The sequence below is a fragment of the Corylus avellana genome, chromosome ca6 (assembly GCF_901000735.1).
Source record: "Corylus avellana chromosome ca6, CavTom2PMs-1.0".
Classification (NCBI taxonomy): domain Eukaryota; kingdom Viridiplantae; phylum Streptophyta; class Magnoliopsida; order Fagales; family Betulaceae; genus Corylus; species Corylus avellana.
Window position 1 is genome coordinate 22848807 of NC_081546.1, and position 11044 is coordinate 22859850.

The 11044-nt window shown below is 37.3% G+C and overlaps 1 protein-coding gene across 1 annotated transcript; it reads right to left on the minus strand.

The window, feature by feature from the left end:
• Window positions 1–6938: 6938 nt before the first annotated feature.
• Window positions 6939–8906, minus strand: LOC132184321 (thaumatin-like protein). The gene is made up of 2 exons (XM_059597907.1): window positions 8678–8906; window positions 6939–7941 (listed from the first exon to the last, which is right to left on the minus strand). The coding sequence occupies exons 1-2, from the start codon at window positions 8742–8744 to the stop codon at window positions 7259–7261; spliced, it is 750 nt and encodes a 249-aa protein (XP_059453890.1). The 5' UTR covers window positions 8745–8906; the 3' UTR covers window positions 6939–7258.
• Between the last annotated feature and the right edge of the window lie 2138 nt (window positions 8907–11044).

Consider the following 11044-nt stretch of genomic DNA (forward strand, 5'->3'; position numbering starts at 1 on the left):
TGAAACATATCATAGTCATTCATTGATAAAAGTTGCGAGCCTAAAGCTCTTACAAACAGAGCAAAAAGCTCTGAAGTAAATCATAGTCGAATCTAAAGCATCAACAACAGACTAAATCAACCAAAACTCAACATCCACTAACCTATGACTAAATATCAGGTTTAAAACTCAGATCTGCATCAAACAGACACCATCTAATGCATAGGTAGCGCTTATTCCTCGGCCTTGAGAGCAAAACCTCCAAGCTGATACTTATTCCTCGGCCTTAAGAGCAAAACCCCCAAGCCGATACTTATTCCTCGGCCTTGAGAGCAAAACCCACATGCCGATACTCATCCTCCTCGACTCGAAAGCCAGGATAAATTTCACATCCACAACCCAAAGGTTTGGACCAGTAATATCGGGCAGCAACCGAGCGCAACAAAGCAGGAGGAGAAAGCCTTATTACAAGCATAAATAAAACCATACAGGAAAATAAAGGGAACAATAAAACTAATGCAAGAAAAGAAATTACAGTAAATAAAACCAAATACAGGAGAACTCAAAGGAAATACAAAACAGAAAAACAACAAAACAGGAAAATAAATGAGAAAAAACACTCAAAGCGGGTCACGGCAGCCGAATGAGACCGATCGCGAGCTGGCCGAAAACCGCCGCGGAAGGAGGCACAAAAAGCTTGGCGCGGGAGGGGCGCGTGAAAAGACCCGACAGCGAGCGGTGAGCAACGAAGCGAGCGCAGAGGAGATCGGCGGCACACACAAACAAACAAGGAGGGGGAGAGTTTGAGTGAAAACCCCCAAAAGCAGTACCCACCGAGAGAGAACACAAGCACAACAGAACAGAAAACACCAAAGGCAGAATCAAATCTAAAACAAAAATCGGGAAGCAAGGAAGGGAGGAGGGATGCAGGCAACGGGTATCCCTCCTCCCCTGAGGTGGCGGCGCTCTGGAGGGGGGCTTAGGGTTTCACAAGGCTTATAGTTTCTCAAATACAATGTCTAGTGGCATACCTAATTGTCGTTGGAAGATTTATTTCCATTTTTGCAACTATTGTAGATTAAAGGTGCTCAGCGTTCGAACTGTGTAATTGTAATATTATTGTATAAATAAATTATAGCGATACTGTAATCTTTTTTTTTTTTTTTTTTTTTGAAACATATCATACCCATTCATTGATAAAAGTTGCGAGCCTAAAGCTCTTACAAACAGAGCAAAAAGCTCTGAAATAAATCATAGTCGAAGCTAAAGATATAGTCATCAATAACAGACCAAATCAACCAAAACACAGCATCCGCTAACCTATAACTAAATATCAGGTTGAAAACTCTGATCTGCATCAAACAGACACCATCTAATGCATAGGTAGCGCTTCTTCCTCGGCCTTGAGAGCAAAACCCCCAAGCCGATACTTATTCCTTGGCCTTGAGAGCAAAACCCACAAGCCGATACTCATCCTCCTTAACTCGAAAGCCAGGATAAATTTCACATCCACAACCCAAAGGTTTGGACCAGTAATATCGGGTAGCAACCGGGCGCAACAAAGCAGGAGGAGAAAGCCTTATTACAAGCATAAATAAAACCATACAGAGAAATAAAGGGAACAATAAAACTAATGCAGGAAAAGAAATTACAGCAAATAAAACCAAATACGGGGGAACTCAAAGGAAATACAAAACAGAAAAACAACAAAACAGGAAAATAAATGCGAAAAACACTCAAAGCTGGTCACGGCAGCCAGAGGAGGCCGATCGCGAGCTGGCCGGAAACCGCCGCCGAAGGTGGCACAAATAGCTTGGCGCGGGAGGGGTGCGTGAAAAGACCTGACAGCGAGCGGTGAGCAGCGAAGCGAGCGTAGAGGAGATCGGCGGCACACACAAACAAACAGGGAGGGGGAGAGTTTGAGTGAAAGCCCCCAAAAGCAGTACCCACCGAGAGAGAACACAAGCACAACAGAACAGAAAACACCAAAAACAGAAACAAACCTAAAACAAAAATCGGGAAGCAAGGAAAGGAGGAGGGATGCAGGCAACGGGCATCCCTCCTCCCCTAAGGCGGCGGCGCTCTAGAGGGGGGCTTGGGGTTTCACAAGGCTTATTAAAAACAGTGTTAGAATCAAAGAAGAAACACCAGCTTTAGAGATACTGTAATCTAGGTTTACTTTCCGCTTCAATTTATTTGATAAAGAAGAGTTAGAAGTAACTCTCCGTATTGTTCTTAATTAAATAATTTGGAAAAGTCACAGAACCAATATATACAATCATTTATGTCTCAACACAACTCGTATCAACCGTCTCTCCAAAATTCCAATCAGCCCATCAAAATTCAAATCAACCCTCTCTCTTTCTACTTCCTCTTTGTCTGCTTCCTCTTCCCTTCCCATTTAATTTAATATCTCTCACCTCTTCATTGGTGTTGGAGGTCACAGTTTGAAGGCAAACTCCTCCATCCAAGCTTGCTAATGGATCCCCCAATCCCAAATATTCTAAATTTCTAAACACAAACTTGTTCTCAGTTTTCCCTCGATCCAAACAATTCTCATATTCTATTCCACAACTTGTGAAGCATGGCCTCTCTTAGACAAACGGCTCTCCCCTCTGTCCAAAGTTCATGAATTATTTTGTAGTTGTGTTGATTTTATATTTGATCATTGAAATGGCTGCTACTTTGATTTTCCTAACGCATAATTTTATCATTTAACCCTTCACCCTTTTTCATGATTGGTGATTTGCTTTCTGAGCATATCATATGGCTGCATGATTAAATTTGTGGTTGCATTGGGCGATTTACATCTCAAACTTGTATGGATTATATTAAAATTAAGGGGAACTTCACTTAACCCCTTAATTTCCACCACTTTTGCAATCTCCCTCTCCCAAACGTTCAAAAACTCTCGATTCAGTGAATCGAACTTTAAAAAATTTCAATCACACCCCTCCGTTAGGAATTTATATATGTAATTTTAATACATTTTTTTTAGGGGAAAATCCACTTTACCCCCCTGAAGTTTCAGGAGTTTTTTAATTTGAACCCCAAAGTTTAAAAATTGGCAATGTACCCCCCTAATGTTTCAAAAATTTTCAATTTAAACCTTCCGTTACTAATTTTCGTTAAATTGGACGGAAATTTTTTTTAAAAAGCCTAAGGGTAGTTAGGTAATTTTATAGATTTCCGTCCAATTTGACGAAAATTAGTAACGAAAGGTTTTAATTGAAAATTTTTGAAACATTAGGGGGGTACATTGCCAATTTTTAAACTTTGGTGTTCAAATTGAAAAACCCCTAAAACTTCAAGAGGGTAAAGTGAATTTTTCCCTTTTTTTTTTTATAACAATTCTTCTTCTTGGTTCATTTAATCTCATAATTAAAAGAGAGTATGTTGCTTTAACAAAACAATATCATAGATAAAATAAGAAATTTCTTCTATCCAAACATGATATATATATATATATATAGATGTGGGATCTAGCAAAAGAAGACCATCAAACAAAGCATATATATATATATATATATGCTTTGTTTGATGGTTTTCTTTTGCTAGATCCCACATCACAGGTCATACAAACTAAGGAAAGATGATGGAATTGGACCCAATCATAGCAACTATAGGGCCAAGTTCATTTCTAACTCGTTGAATGTCAAAGATAATACAATACATTTATGGGACTAATTAATGTTAAAAATGTGTGTTTTCCTTTTGATATCTTGGGCTAACTAACCAGATCTAATATTTGTGCTCACGGACTCTAAACAATTACGAGTACAATTATATAATAAACCCTTTGAATGAACCAAACCAAGATAAAAACAAAAAACATAAAACATAAAATATGATGGAGGATTCTTCATCTTCTTACTTCCTTTTGCAGTACTCTCCAATGCAATCTTCTCGCTCGTTGACATCTCTTTTGCATTATTACTTTCTTTCCTCAGGAATTGGATAGAAACTAGCAGTTTTTGTACTTCTCTTTTATGAATTGGTCATTCTGCATCAAAAAAGTTCACATAGAAAGATTCATATATATGTTATATTGGGAAAACAAAAATATTGCACTACTAATTATGAAAATGAAATCAGAATAGTACGCTAATCATGAAAAGATCACAATAATACAAAAATAAAAATCAAGAAGTAAATATGAAATATTAGGAAATATTGATTCCTAATAGAGCCTCTCTTTGGAGGAACATCATGTAGAGAGAGAGAGAGAGAGAGAGAGAGAGAGAGGTTGGTGTACAATTATAATATTAGGCCATATAAGTGTACGCAGTCTGCTATGCATCGACCAAGACGAGACAAGGCAACCTCAGGTTCACTCCGTTTCGATTTTTTGTACTCCTTATGGCAGTTTCTGTTGCATCTCTTAAATTCTTTTCTTTGCCCTTTTGAACCACCACTTGTTGTCTTCTTTCGGTTTCTACCACCATTATCTAGAGAGAAAGAGAGAAGTCGAGTGGAAAGTGGCAAGCGACGGAGAGCTGGGGGCAGGTGGAGATTGGAAAACGGATTAATGGAACGGTCCTTTGCATGCACCAAAGCTAGAAAAAATGTCTCTAACAACATTATGCCCACCATAAATCCTTTCATATTATTTCTATCCATAGTTCCTCTCCCCCTCTTAAGATTGTTTACTATGGAAACTACACGATGAATCCATCATCTACCTTGTCTATAGCTTTTATATCAAAGATTTATAGAATATTTTGAATTTATATAAATTTTTAGTTTAAAATTTATTTTATTTTATGGGAAAATACACTTTACTCTCCTAAACTATTTACCCATTTGCACTTTTAACCCCAATGTTTAAAAAGTGACACTTTACTCCATCCCCCAAAGTGTCTGACATTGACACTTGACCCCATGAAGTACACTTTACCCCCTAAAGTATTTTGAGTTGACACTTTATCCTTTCGAAGTAACTAAGTTTTGGAGGGTAAAGTATCAACTCAAGGGGGTAAAGTATCAATTCAAAATACTTCAGATGGGTAAAGTGTGTTTCATGGGGGTCAAGTGTCAATGTTAGATACTTTGGAGAGATAAAATGTTACTTTTTAAACATTGGGGTTAAAAGTGCAAATTAGTAGATAATTCATATGAGTAATGTGTATTTTCCCCTTTATTTTAAAAAATATTGATTTTTTTTTTTAACTAAGCAAAGAATTATTTAAACATGATTCGCTTGGAAATGGCTTTTGACTCTTTTAAGTTTTTATAAAAGTTATTCGGCCATGTCTCTTGGCTTTTGAGTTAAATTTTATATGCCTTTTGAAAGGATAAGTGAAAAGAACAAGTTGGATTTAAAACAAAGGAAGTTGTCAAAGTTACACATAAATTGACATTTAAGAACTATAAACCAAGTTGCATAAATCAAGATGAATGATCATTCATCTTGACATTGCAAGGAAATATTTAAAAATGATGAATATTGGAAATATATAATAGCTTTTGAGCTTCATGGGTGAAATTATCTCATGACGTTGGCCATGTGCTGCCTGTTGGGCAAGTGTCTCTTAGCTTTGCACTATGCACGAATGGGGATATGCCTAATGTGAGAGATGATCGAAAAACGAGACTAGAAAACAAAATAGGAATAAAAAATGGGAAGGAGATGATCAGAATTTTATTGGTTTTTTATTTGTAATTTTTATTTTTTTGAGTGAATTCAACAAATTAAGATGTTTACCCACCAAACAAAATCAGCAAAGTGATGAGACCTACCGAAAAGGAATTTTTGTAGTTCTTAATTGTTTGACTCCCAAAATAACCAAATGGGTTGGCTCACCTATAATTATGTAAGATGAGCCCAATTGCTTCTGAAATCGACTTGAATCGGCTTGGTTACATTCAATTTGGTCTTGGTTCAAAAAATAAAAGGAAAAAATATATTTTACCCTCATGAATTATTTACATATCTATACTCTCTGACCTCTAATGTTTAAAAAATAAACTTGACCCCTATAAACTTCAAAATTATTGCAATTCGACCATACTTTTTTCTTCTTCTTTTTTCCAAAAATGGCCCCATCTCAAGTTTTAAAAAAATTAAAAATTAAGGGGTGGCTTCGGCCACCCCTAGGCCCAACTGGGGTGGCCAGCCATCCCTTTATTTTTTATTTTATTTTTAACTTAGGATGAGGACATTTTAAGAATAAAAAAAAAAGTTAGAATAGTTGAATTGTAACAATTGGAAGTTTGGGAAGGTCAAATGTCACTTTTTAAACATTGAAGGTCAAAGTGCAAATGGGTGGATAATTTAGGAGAGTAAAATGTATTTTCCCAAAAATAAATTCAATTCGGTCTCGGTTCAAAAAATAAATAAGTTGTTCGCGAATGGTGATCACAATAATATGCTTGAATATTAAATAAGACATACTTGTATAAACTCGGCTAAGCATAAATAAGCTTCTATAAGCGCGTATAACTTCACTTTTATAAATCTTTTTAGTATTATTTTAATTTTGTAATAAGACCATCTAAAGTAAAACAAAATTATGTTCCTAATATGATAAGTATAACTTGAATTATTCTTGTAAGTTTAAGTTTTAAAGAGTTGTGTAAGTGTGTTTAGAGTGTGCATGAATATATGTGTTTTGAGTGTGCATGTTTGTGTATGTGCATAATGAATTTATATATATACTTATAAACTCGAAATTAGATAATTTCATATTCAAGTCAAATTTATTTAATTAATTTAAACAATTAATTTTTAATAATAATTACTTAACAAATGATTAATATGAATTTACAAAAAAAAAAAAAAAATCATGATATTTACTTTATACAAAAAATAAATTAACTAATTAAACAAGCTTAAGATGGACTTGTGTTCAAAATAAAATTAAAAGAATTACTCTTTCTATAAATGCTCAAAGCCATCTTTAAATCGGGCATTATTAAAAAGTAAAATAAAGTGAAAATAATGCATAGAGATAAGAAGGTAATACGGTAAATAGGAATCCTCTATATCTATTAAAAGTGTTCAAGACTTCCTTCAAGATATGCGCAGTAGAAATAAAAGTTACTCTAGGTTTGCATTATGACAAGGACGGCTGATTGATGTTGGAGCCCCAAATGGGAGAGCTTTCCAGCTCATAGAGAAGTGCTAAAGCAATTTACCAAAATGCCCTTCTCTTCTCCGCCGAATCCCTGCCTTTTTGCTTTGATATTGCAATACAACTACAAGACCCATCACCCACAAATACTCTAGGAGTATAATAATAATAGTAATAATAATAATAATAATAATAATACTGATGGTTTAGCGCCGGTGAGGGCAGAAGGTGACCAAATAGTTTCCGCCGGTGCAAGTGGAGATGCTGGTGGGATCATCGTAAGCATAAGAGTATGCCTTGGGGCAAGCGGCCTTGAAAATCCTTGAATACGCCGTCGGCTTGCACGCCTGAGGACTTCCGAAGCTGCCGGTACAACAGTAACGGGGAGAGTTGAAAGCAAAGCAAGCACTCTTGCACGCCACCACGCTCTTTTTATCGTGTGACCGGACCTGGAGACCCACCGGGCACATCATGTTGAGGTCGCTGACGCACCCGGCGTAGCTGCATTTTCCGGAGCCTTTGGAGGGGGTGATGGAGATGGCGAGGTTGTAACCGTCCACCAGGCTGACATCGTAGAAGTCCTGGTCGTTTCCGAGGGTGATCTCGGCGAGGGTGGCCGGCGGTGTGCCGCCGATGCCGTTGCAGAAGAGTGATCCACCGCAGTCTCCGGTCGCGCAACGGCCGCGGCCGGTGGCGTCGAAGGCGCAGCCGTGGCGGCCCCAGAGGCGGCCGGACCAGAGGGCGGGGAGGTGGAGGGTGTAGGCCTTGTTTTGCGGGAGCTTGAAGCCGCCGCGAGCTAAGATGGGCTTTCCTGCGCCGGGTTGGATCCCTGGCCATACTGGGTGGCTGCACTTGTTGTACATGGTTATAGTTGTGCCTGACACCTCACCTGTGCCCAAAAAAATGAGAAAACAAGCACACTAATGGAAAATGCAAATAATTTTAAAGTTTGATTCACAATAAATGCAAATAATTTTTTGAAAAAATTTCAAAAAAACAAATTTTGTTTAATCTTTACGAAGAAAGAGCTTTGCACGGGATCAACTCGATGCTTAATGAAGCACAAATCTAAGATATCATATCGACTCGTGTGGAAAAAGCGCTTTATATAATGTTTCAAAAATCTAGTCGGAACAAAACTGGAATAGACACACAAATGGATCAACCCGATGCTTAATGAAGCACAAATCTAAGATAACATCTCGACTCGTATGGAAAGAGCGCTCTGTATAATGTTTCAAAAATCTAGTCGGAACAAAATTAAAATAGACACGTATGGGAGAAATGCTCCAGTGCATTCTCCTAACCATCCACTCACCATCTATGTGTCTTAAATTTTTTTTTTTTTTTAAAAAAAAAAACATTAAGATGCTTATGGTTAGGAGAATGCACTGGAGCATTTCTCCACAAATGGAGTGGCATTGTTAGGAAAAAAGAAAAACTGTTTCTGGGTCTGTGTCTCCTTGTGCTTCTCTGTGTGTCTGAGTGGCTCAAAATGAAGGATAGGCACAAAAATGGAGTGGCATTGTTCGGTAAGAGTAATATAAATGGTGGCTACAATATTAAGACCAGAGAAACAATAAAATGTGAGAGAGAGAGAGAGAGAGAGAGAGAGATGATTGTACCTGGGATGTGGGAAAGGAAGAGGGAGGAGAGGAGGAGAGCAAGGAGGGATCTGAAGAACGCAGCCATGGGTGAAGCTGGAGGGGATCGATGAAGAGTGGAAAAGAGTTGCAGGAAGAAAGTGGGTTGCCTCTCGATATCCTCCAACAGCTAAGTTAAGTAGACTTTTTATAAAGGAAAAAAAAGGAGGCGTTATGGAAGGTACACAGTAACCCTGCAGAGCAGGTAGATTTTTTCAAATGTGAAAGACAGCAGGTTGAATTGTGGTCCAATATGATTAAACAAGTTATGAGCATCTCCAGCGTGACAGGTAAGGTAAGGTAAGGTAAATGATTCCTAATAGTTAGTTTTTATTATTATAAGTTATTTATTATGTTCATAGAGTACATATTTCTTTTTATTATTATTATTTTTTATTTTTTATTTTTTTTACGGTAGCAACAATGGGTTGTTTGGCATTGGTCTTTTTTAAACTGTAGTATGATTTGATTTATGTGTAAAAAAAGTAAAAATATTTGATATAAAAAAGTGTAAAAAAAAAAAATTGTTTTGAATTGATTTTTTTTATTTGAATAATAATAAAATGCAATTGCTGTGATGTAAAAAAATAAGAACATTAAAAATGAGAAAACCAATCCCGATGAGCCTTAAAAGGCTATTTTTACAGCCTCCAATCACAAACTGCCATAAAAGAAAAAACAAAAAAACTCCACAAAAATATCATACACCCCACACACTATATTTGAGCTCAAAAGAGAAAGGTTAGTGGCTGGGTGGCGAGTCATGCCAGACCCGTGGGGTGGGTCACGGCCAGACCCAGACCCAGACCCATGGGTTTGGCCGTAAGTAATCTTCTCTGGCCCGTCTCTAGTGCCGGAGTTACTTTTTTCTAGCCTTTAGGGTGATAAAATCCGTAAAGGGTTAACTTTCTACTTTTAGGTTTTAGTTTTGAATTCAAAAACGAGTTTTGAAGCATTAGGAACGGGTTTTGAGACATTAAAATCGGGTTGTGTGGCATTAGAATCGGGTTGTGAGGCGGGTCACGATGGTTTCAAACGGGTTTTTAGGCGGGTCACACTAGACCCACGAAGTGGGTCTCGCTGGACCCAAGACTAGGTCTGGCGGTAGGGGTGCAGGAGTTTTTGGTCTTTTTCTTTTTTCATTTTGATTTGTTATTTTTGTTCTCACTTTAATTTTTTGCAATTTTCTTAAAATGGTGATGTGTCAAATGGAGATTGGAGGCTATAAAATAACCCTTTAACAGATGATCCGAACCTAAATGGCTCTCATTAAAAATTAAATTTGAAATGAATAGTATTTTTTTTTTTTTTTTTTTTTTGGTCCATTGGCAAATTACCCCAGTAAAAAGACTTTTTCTACTTATTCACTATTCACACTATTTATTATTTTCTTCTTTTCTTCTTTTTGTTTCCTTCACTCTCTCACCCCTTCCTTCTTTCTTCCACCCAAAAGAATATTTAAAAAAACAGCAAAATAAAAACCATATTAGAGTGTATATAAAAGAAAATAATAATTTGTGTTTTTTCTTTTTTTTAGTTATTTTGATTACTTCTGCTCGAGATGTATTAAGACCATTGTCGGTCCGTTTGGCAACAGAGTTTTTTATTTTTAACTCTCCCACATTCTTAATTTGTATATAACAACGATCACTATTTATTACATGCTTCCTAAATCTATGATTTCATATCGGAGGAGCCAAAAAGTCGCTATCTTCTCTTTCTTGCAAATGATTCGTAGATTCTCATTTATACGGAATAACAAGACTAGAGACTAAGCTCTGTCATTACAATGTCACAAATACACTTTGGGATAGACATCATCCAAGTTTTATCTATAACATTGTAGGAGGCTGCTTGAGCCAAACCATGTGCCGCTTTATTTCTTTCCCGGCGAATATGGCCAACGATCCAGTTTTGGGTGTATTGGAGAGTAGTTCGTACATCAACAATGAGTTGACCCCATCTACAATCCAACTTGTCGTCGTTCTACAGTGCCGAGACCACCACCTGGGTTCTTGAAGTCCAATTCTTTGCACAGCATCGCTCCTTGAAGCATGGCCAAAATCTCTGTAGATGTTGGATCCAGGAAACCCAATTTTGTAATGCTCCGAGCTGCTCTAACAATGCCATAGTGATCTCGTATAACAACACCTAGTCTCATTCTACCATTTTTGCCATCTATTGCCACATCACAATTTGCCTTGACATAACCCATCGACAGTTTTTCCCACTTTATTTTTAGGTCTTGGCCAAGCGAAACGTCTCTAACATCTCCGGCATTTGCGTGTTTGAATTCCTGTAAAGAGCGAGAAGCACGATTTGCTATTTCGGTAGGGTGTGTAAATAACC